This window comes from Microtus oregoni, unplaced genomic scaffold (genome assembly GCF_018167655.1).
Source record: "Microtus oregoni isolate MIOR12 unplaced genomic scaffold, Mior012 000056F_ref0000123, whole genome shotgun sequence".
NCBI classification, from domain to species: domain Eukaryota; kingdom Metazoa; phylum Chordata; class Mammalia; order Rodentia; family Cricetidae; genus Microtus; species Microtus oregoni.
In genome coordinates this window covers 12,500,635-12,509,190 of record NW_024543832.1, presented here as the reverse complement: position 1 = coordinate 12,509,190, position 8,556 = coordinate 12,500,635, and the positions used below count along the sequence as shown (strand labels likewise).

General features: G+C 46.5%; 1 protein-coding gene across 1 annotated transcript in view; it reads left to right on the top strand.

The window, feature by feature from the left end:
- The first annotated feature begins 776 nt into the window (after positions 1-776).
- The window catches only part of Dusp29 (dual specificity phosphatase 29), a 34,217-nt gene continuing 26,437 nt past the window's right edge, over positions 777-8,556 (top strand). Inside the window, exon 1 of the mRNA XM_041638759.1 lies at positions 777-970. Within this exon, the coding sequence (XP_041494693.1) occupies positions 777-970 (194 nt within the window). The remainder of the gene's footprint in view (positions 971-8,556) is intronic.

Here is an 8,556-nt window from a genome sequence, read left to right as displayed (position 1 = left end):
GGGGAACAATGGAGACATTTCTTCCACATCCCACCAGGAGAGCTTGATAAACTCCCCAAACAGCTTTCGATGAGCAGACACAGCTGTCTAGCTAGGACTCTCTTTCAACCCCAGTAGGCAGATCTCTGAATTCAAGGCCCGCCTGGTCTGCGGAGTTGAGTTCCAGGACAGCCAGAGTTAACACCGAGAGACCCTGTCTCAAAAAACCAAAAATAAATAAATAAGCAAGCAAACAAATAAAAACAAAAACGAGGGCAGGGGACAGACGACCTGGCTTGCCTAGGGGAATTTCCTAGGCTCAAAGCTGCTCTGCCACCTGCTATAAAACTGCCTCAGGCCCCCAGTCCTTTCGCTGTGTGCACACTGGAATGTTGGGGAGTGCTGTTTAACTGCCGCATGGCCTTCCTCATTGACCTGTGTGGCCTGGGGTGACAAGAGGGGACACAGCAGGCGAGAGACAAACCCACCAAATTAGGCTCCATCCTCACCTCCTCCTATAGTGCCCACCGCTGCCTGCTAACTCCATCTTCACCCCCTATAATGTCCAACACTGCCTGCTAACTCCATCTTCACCCCCTATAATGTCCAACACTGCCTGCTAACTTCATCCTCACCCCTAAATGCCCACCGCTGCCTGCTAACTCCATCTTAACCCCCTATAATGCCCACCATTCCCTGCTAACCCCATCATGACCCTCTTTAACGACCAGTGTTCCATGCTAACCCCATCCTGACTCTCTTTCCTACAGAAAGGAAAGAAAATCCCTTGGTCCAAAATGGCGTCGGGAGATACAAAGACAAGCCTCAAGAATGCCTACCCCTCTGCCAAGAGGCTGTCCCTGCAGGAGGAGGAAGAGGCTGAGGACTACTGCACCCCTGGTGCCTTCGAGCTGGAGCGCCTCTTCTGGAAGGGCAGTCCCCAGTACACGCATGTCAACGAGGTCTGGCCCAGGCTCCACATCGGTGATGAGTAAGTTCCAGGCCCTTATGTCACCCTGGGAAAGGAACAAGTGCTTCCTCGGTCACTCAGCAACTCTGAGTCACAAGCCTTGACTTCCGGGTCAGCTGTTCTATGAGAAGTATCTTAGTCAGGGCTCATCTTCATTTTACAAAAACTTAGAAAAGAGCCTTAAGCAAGGCAGGCTCATTTTTCTCTTGTTTGTTAAGTCCAAAGGAAGTCTAGCTGGGGCAACCATGGTAACTGCAGGAGAGCCAAGATGAGGGCTTCTGTGTATTGCTTCACCATCATGAGGGTCTAGTGTTCTTCAAGGTTGCGCAGAATCCAGAATCTTCACAGAGAACCCAACAGGAAAGTCAGGAGAAAGGAAGTCAAGAAGGACAGCTTTCCAAAGGGAAGTCTAGCCTAAAACTTCCCCTGCACCTAGCTGCAAGAGAGGCTGGGGAATCTCGTCTTCTATCTTAGCTGACTATTAGCCAGAGCCGGAGTTGGAGCTTGGCCTTAGGAGTATCTGAAAACAGTAGTCAAAATTGAGGCCACCATCTCTTTATAGGTCTTATAGTCAGTTTCCCCGCTTCACAAACAACTGAGAAATTTCTGTGGCCATCATTTAGGGACCACTGCGTGGTAGACACTATGCTAAAATCCCTGCAAATGTGACCTCGTTTGACCCTCACAACACACCAGTGAAAGAAATCTCAAGGCAAGGCAACTGAGTCACAGGACTGTTTAGTATGTACCCTATATTCTAAAATCTCGATGACTGAGATCTGAGGTTCATGACTTCCACTTCACCCCTCCCCCATCCTTCTGAACTTCACACCCTGCTGATCCTTAGAGCAGACATGCAGTACCCCTGTGCGTGTTGCTCTTACTACCAGCTGACTGCTTAAAAACCAGAAGTAAAATATCTAGCACGTGCAGTAGCCCTTGTCTTATTTTTCCCTTAACCTTTTTATTAAGCTGTGAGAAGTTAGAAACACTACATGCCGCTACCTTCTAAGTTAAAGTAAATGGGGTCATAAAACAAACTGCAAGCCAGACGTGGTGCAGCGGGCCTATAATCCTGCACTTAGAGGGAGAGACAGGAGTTCATGGTCAACCTTGGCTGTACAGAATTCAAGGCTAGCCTGGATCTCTGAGACTCTGTCTCAAACAAAACAGAAACAAACAAATGTACAATCTCTCTTTTTCCACTCTTAATTCTGCCCATAACAAGTATTAAGTTTTGGGTGTTTTGGTTTTGGTTTTTTTGAGATAGGTTTTCTCTGTGTGATAGTCCTGGCTGTCCTGGAACTCACCCTATAGACCAGTTTGACTTTGAACTCACCGAGATCCGCCTGCCTCTGCCTCCCAAGTGCTGGGATTAAAGACATGCGCCACCACTGTCTGGCTTGTTTTTGTTTTTTAAAGCATCTTATGCAGATTTATTTTTATTTATTTTAATGTATGAGTGCTCTGTCTGCACACATGCTTGCAGGCCATTACAGAAGGCTGGGAGCCACCATGTGGTTGCAGGGAATTGAACTCAGGGCGTCTGGAAGAGCAACCAGTGCTCTTAGCTGAGTCATTTCTCCAAACCCATTTTATTTTTTATTGAGCATGTGTTTGTGTGCATGTGAGTACAAAAGCAAGCCATAATGTATGTATGCATGGAGGTTGGTTCTCTCTCTACCATGTGGGAACCAGGGACTGAACTCAGGTCAAGCAAGCACCTTTACCCACCAAATGTCTCGCTAGCTCCCAAATAGCAGGTTCATGTGCTAATTCCACTTTCTGTGTGCTATTTCAAACACAAGAAAATAAATACACACACATACACACACACAATGCATTTTTATTTCTTTTAGACAGATTGGTATTTTTCTAAAGAATTTATCTTCATTATGTATACCTATGTATGCCTGGGGCTGAGGGGATGCATATGAACGCAGGTGTCTGCAGAGGCCAGGTGTCAGGAGTCAGAACCCCTGGAGCTGTAGTAATGGGCACTTGGAAGTGGTCCAGGGTAGTGCTGGGAACCACTGTGAGCTCTTCCCTGCTGAGGTGTCTCTCAGCTCCACGGATGGGTGTTCCGGTTTGTCTGTTGAGACAGGGTCTCAGTAGCCTTCACCTCCTGGTTTTCCTGCCTCATCCCCTCAAGCACTGGGATCAGAGGAGTGTACTACCATGTCTGGCTTAAATAATTTCTTCTTAAAAAACAAACCCCACTGTGTATGCTGTTCTTCATTTTTAATATTCCACAGTATAACTACGGTACAATTTGTCCGGTCGTTTCCCGGCTGAGAACATCAGGGGAACTCAGGCAAGGGGTGCACAGAACACAATGTACTGCTTCTCTTAGCTCTACAGAAGTATCATTCATATATCATAAAACCCATCCTCTTAAGTTGTACAATTCAATGATTTCATGATATTCTCAGTCTAATTGCAGAACATTTTTATCATCTCAAGAGGAAGCCAGGATCCGTTAAGCAGCCACTCCTCACCCCCACCTTCCTCAGGGCCCTGCAGTTGCCAGTCTGCCTTCTGGTTTGTACATCAACCTGATCTTGACATTGTATGGCCATGGGATGGGACGGCCTGGTGGGCTTTCGTAGCTGGCTTATTTGTCCTCTGCATACTCTCATGGTTCGTCTGCACTGCGCCGTGTATTGATGCTGCATTCTTCTTGATCCCAAACAACCTCTGGGTCCTATTTGTAAATTTTCCATAAATCAAATTTTGCTTTTGTCAAAGAGGTGTGCATACACTTTGACCTCAGATATCACTTAGGGAAGAATAATTCACAGACACAGGAGTCCCAGTGCATAAGGTTGCAAGCCCAACACTGTCTATACAAAGACTGACAGTCTGGGATTAAGCCAAATGCTAACGCTATGCAGTCAGTTTAGAGCCAATGAAACAGGCCTCTCCCACACCTCAGTGACCGCCTGCCACCACAGCAGCTGGCTTCCCAACATCATAGTCCACTCTGACTCCACAGTTTATGTTCTGTGGTCACTGGAGTCCACGCTCCAGACTGATAGGGCAGCCCCTATTGCAGGGACTGCTGGGACATTTTCTCTTGCAACAGAGAGAAAAGAAAGGCGTGGTTAAACAATGCCTGACTTACACATGATGTACGCCATGTTTTTTATCTGTTTGTTTACAGGGAACTCTCATATAGCTGAGGCTGCTCTCCCAACTCCTAATCCCACTAATACCCCTGCCTCTACCTTCCAAGTGCAGAGATTACAGGCATGCACCCCCAACCCAGTGACATGTGCCATTTTTAGCCATATTTCACTGGACCAAGCAAGCCCATGCCAAAACCTGCTGGTGACAGGGCCAGGAAGGCAGGCTCCCCCGCTCTGGAGGAGGGAGAACAAACATTCTAAACCACAGTGAAGCCTACCATGAGCCCTGGAAAGGTACAGTGGCTTTCGGACATGGCCTTTTACCTTTTTGGACCTATATCCTCACTTCTAAAATAGTTGTTAAGAAGCTTTGAAGCCTAAAAGGAAGCATTTTGGAAACTGTGAAGAGACAGACCAATGTAAATGTCATTGTCACTGTTGCTAGTGACGTGTCCAGAAATGTGGGTGAAGGCCAGCCTGTGGAAGGCTGAATGCCAAGTGAGGGCTGCTTTCATAGAAGCACCATGAGTGTCTGAGAAAGGACACATTCTACTTAAGATGGTGCCAGGCAATGGCAGGATGGCGGGTGTCTGCAAGCTTCCTCGACCTTTGATTACAACCCTGCTTATTTCAACCAAGAAAATGTCACTGCCCTTTCAATTCAATTAAGCTCTGCCCAATCAGGCTCCAACACACACACACACACACACACACACACACACACACACACACTCACTTAGAGGCCAGGCAGCTCTCAAGGTCTAAACACAGTGGGGGTGGGGGGTCAGGAATCAACTCAACCTCATACTTGACTCTGATCTTGGGTTCTGGGTATGACACCACTTATCAAGGTTCACAGACTTCAAAGGACCATGAACTTCATAGCAGCACAACCGTGTGAGAATATAAATGTAGCTGCAGGATGACAGAAATGCCTGAGTTTCTTGGTCTCTCTGGAGATACTGCCCAATACCCAAGGCTGGCTCCACAGGCATAAATCCTAAATTTTTATTTGTACTGAGGATGAGTTTTTCTTTTACCCATAAAGCACCTAAGATTTCTGAAAGCCAGACTCCAGAGGACAGTTTGGAAGGCAATCCAGACTCAAGAGCAAGGATGGATGGATGTTCAGGGTCATCGTGTACTGTTGGGAGACTCCTGGCACTTGGGAATGGTCAGAATTACCCCCAAGATGATATCTATTCTTTCTCTGCCAGGCCCTCTTTGTGGACACCAGCAGATAGTGGAGCGCTTGGGCCCCAATGTCTGGTTTCTGTAGGACTTTTGTGGCCTGGCCATCAAGTTTTGTGAGCTCCAATTTCTTCATCTGTAAGATTGAGGTTTTAATATGTCAAGACACATGGGAGCTTATCGCAATGCCCAGCACACTCAAGTGTGAACTATTGCAGATGAAACAGGAGCTAGAGGTGTGACAGAAGGAAGAAAGGGCAGAGTAAGCACTAGTTTTTGTTGTACTGGGTTTTCTTGCACTGAGGACAGCCTGGAGACAGAAACCAACCTGTGCCCAGCCCAGGGCATGAGGAAAAATGCCTGTGAACCTGTGAGTTTCAGGATTTCTAAACACGTGTTCAGTCCCAGGTTGTTCCAAGGGGTTCAGCCCCATTGGGATGCCTAAAATCCCCAAGTCCCCATGATTTCTCAGCCTCACAGAAGGTCTGCTTGGTTAGTAGAGGATTGGGACACAGGTCAACAAGCCACCTTGTGAATGTCCCCATGGGGAACTCTTCCTCATTCATCACCCACTTCCCATAACTTGTAGAGAACTAAGTCTGCCCCAGTGGGAAGCACAGGCCCTCAGAGAGTGGAGCAGAAGCCCCCATTCACACATAGGGTACAGAGTTCAAGTCCCCAGTGTGCATGGCTGCTTAACTGTCCGGCCTACAGCAAAGCATTTTATTGTTCTGGGACTTTGTTTCTTTATTTATTTAATAAAGGATGATTTCAAAGGCCCCTGTCTGGCTGTGCCATACAGTTCTTCTAAAACGTCCTATTTAATAAATTAGGCTTTATTAGGTTCAAGCACATACTTGTGTGTTATTACTCTTAAGTCATTTAAATTAGATTCAAATTAGGTTAACCAAGTGTTGCCCTCCAGAGAGCTAGGAACTAGGAGATAAGAATAATTCATAGGCCCTTATCAATCAGCACTCCCTAAATGGGTGCTTCAAGAACTGCTTGAGCATGCTTGAAAGGCACAGTCTGTAATTTAAATATTCTTACTTTAATCTCCTTCACATCTTTCATTTGCTTAGCAAAACCTTTCTTTCTTTTCTCTCCACAGTCAGTGAGAAGGGCACTGTGTCTCTGCTGGGAAGGGATGAGCATCCCTAGGCAGAGCGGCCTCTTATGAAGCTGGACTGACATGGAGAAACTGAGAAATCTCTCTCCACAGTGGCATCCCTGCACTCTTAAACTGTGCTGCCCTTTAGATGTCTGGGTCCCCGGCAACTCCCTACCTTTATTAACTGTAGCTACCTCCAAAGCCTCCTTTCAGAGGGCCATCAACAGTCCAAAACCCTTCCCAAAGCCAGATCTCTCACAAGCAAATGCCTGTGCCCAGCTCCCCACCCCATAGCAGCCCAAGTCTGCATCCTGGGGTCTCCATCTTGTCCTTTCTGATACCTTTGCTCCCAGGCAGCTAGCAATCTCAAAAGTCAGAGACATTTATCTCCTGGGCCTGAAGATGGGAAAACTGGAAACGGAGGAGAGGTCTCTCATTGATGTGTCTGGACAGATGTGACCCTCTTGGTAACACGTACACGTCCATACACATGCACACCCACACACACAACACACAATTATTGTATCATCAAAGCTGACACTTGGCCTGCTACTCCAAGGTGAGGAGCGGCCAGTGTAGGATGCTGCAAAATATGCCAGCATTAACAATTTTGCATGGTGGATGTTTCCCAGAAAACCTGGACTTTGAACTTTCAACTATTGGGAGTGGACACCACTCATGGACAAGGTAGCAGAGAAAGAAGGCTGAGGCCCTGGCCCAGCCCTCTCATGTTAGACAAAGCTTTCTCAGGCACGGTTCGAACAGGGTAAAAGACTGATTGCACCATGAGCCAAGAGCCTAGATTAATCACTAATACATCGTGTTCAAACATGGCTTCCAGCACTTATTTCCTTTCCTTCCTTAGACTCCATCATTGGGGAGTGAACCGTGGGGAAGTGAAACAGCATGGAAAAGGGTTTCTGGTGTTGTTGTTTTTGTTGTTGTGTCTTATTTTCAAGACAGGATTTCTCTGTGTAGCCCTTGCTGTCTGAGTTTGTAGAAAGGCTGGCCTCAAACTCAGAGATCTGCCTGCCTCCGTCTCTAGAGTAATGGGATTAAGAGGGTGCGCCACCACCCCCAGCTAAGGTTTTTATTTTCTAACATAACATCTCACTGTGTAGCCTCTTCTCCTGCCTCACTATGGCCAGTGGGAAGGGCTTTCTAACCAAACTTAAAAAGCCAAAGAAATTAAAAATCCACCTCACGACTCTGTAATAATCAGTCTCTCCTGAGTACTAAGGAAATAATATCAATAAAGTCACAGTACCCATTTACACAGTAAATGACTATAGTATGCTCATCACTGAATTTACAAAACACAGACCAAAAGGAAAAAAAATCAGAATTCCCTGTTTTCCCGTTACCCAAAGATAAACATTTTGATGTACAATTTCCCGTTGCTCCCCCAATGAATTTCTTTAATCTGGTAAAGAAGCTTGAGCACCGCACAGTTCATTTTGACAAGCTTTCTGCAGTGAAAGCCAATCTGTGTAATTGCGTCTATTCAGCAAGCAAAGAAAAGTGAAGCCCCCGAGGCTTTAGTTCAGCTTAGTGGTTCTCAACCTTCCTAATGCTGTGACCTTTAATACAGGCCTCATGTTGTGTGACCCCAACCATAAAATTATTTTGTTACTACTTCATAACTCTAATTTTGCTAGTGTTATGAATCGTAACTTAAATATCTGTGTTTTCCTATGGTCTTGGGCAACACCTGTGACAGGGTGGCTCAGCCAGTCTCCAAAGATTTTAGTTCCCGCAGCAGCCTAAACTGTTGCCCTGAATGGCCACAATGTACCCAAGAACAAGCAGGCCGAGTGAGCCAGTGATTTGCATTTTCTTTCGCATCCAGTGACTTAATGAGACAAGAAGCTAGGGAAAAGACTTACTGCTCCAAGTCCACCTGCAAAGAGGGCACATAGCCCCACTCCATGGGGACAATGACATCAAGGCCACTTCCAGGAAATGACACAAGAATCGCTACAGTGTTACAGACAACAGATTAAACAGTTCGGCAAATTGTAAGACACAGACATTCAGGACCACACACAGGCTGACCTCTATCGACATCAAAATGAGAAGCAGCCTTGCCTCCAGCAGATTGTCCTCATTGCCCAGTACAGAACCCTGCAACATGGGCGTGGCTCCTTTCCACCTGAAAAACAGATGGTCTCCATGGA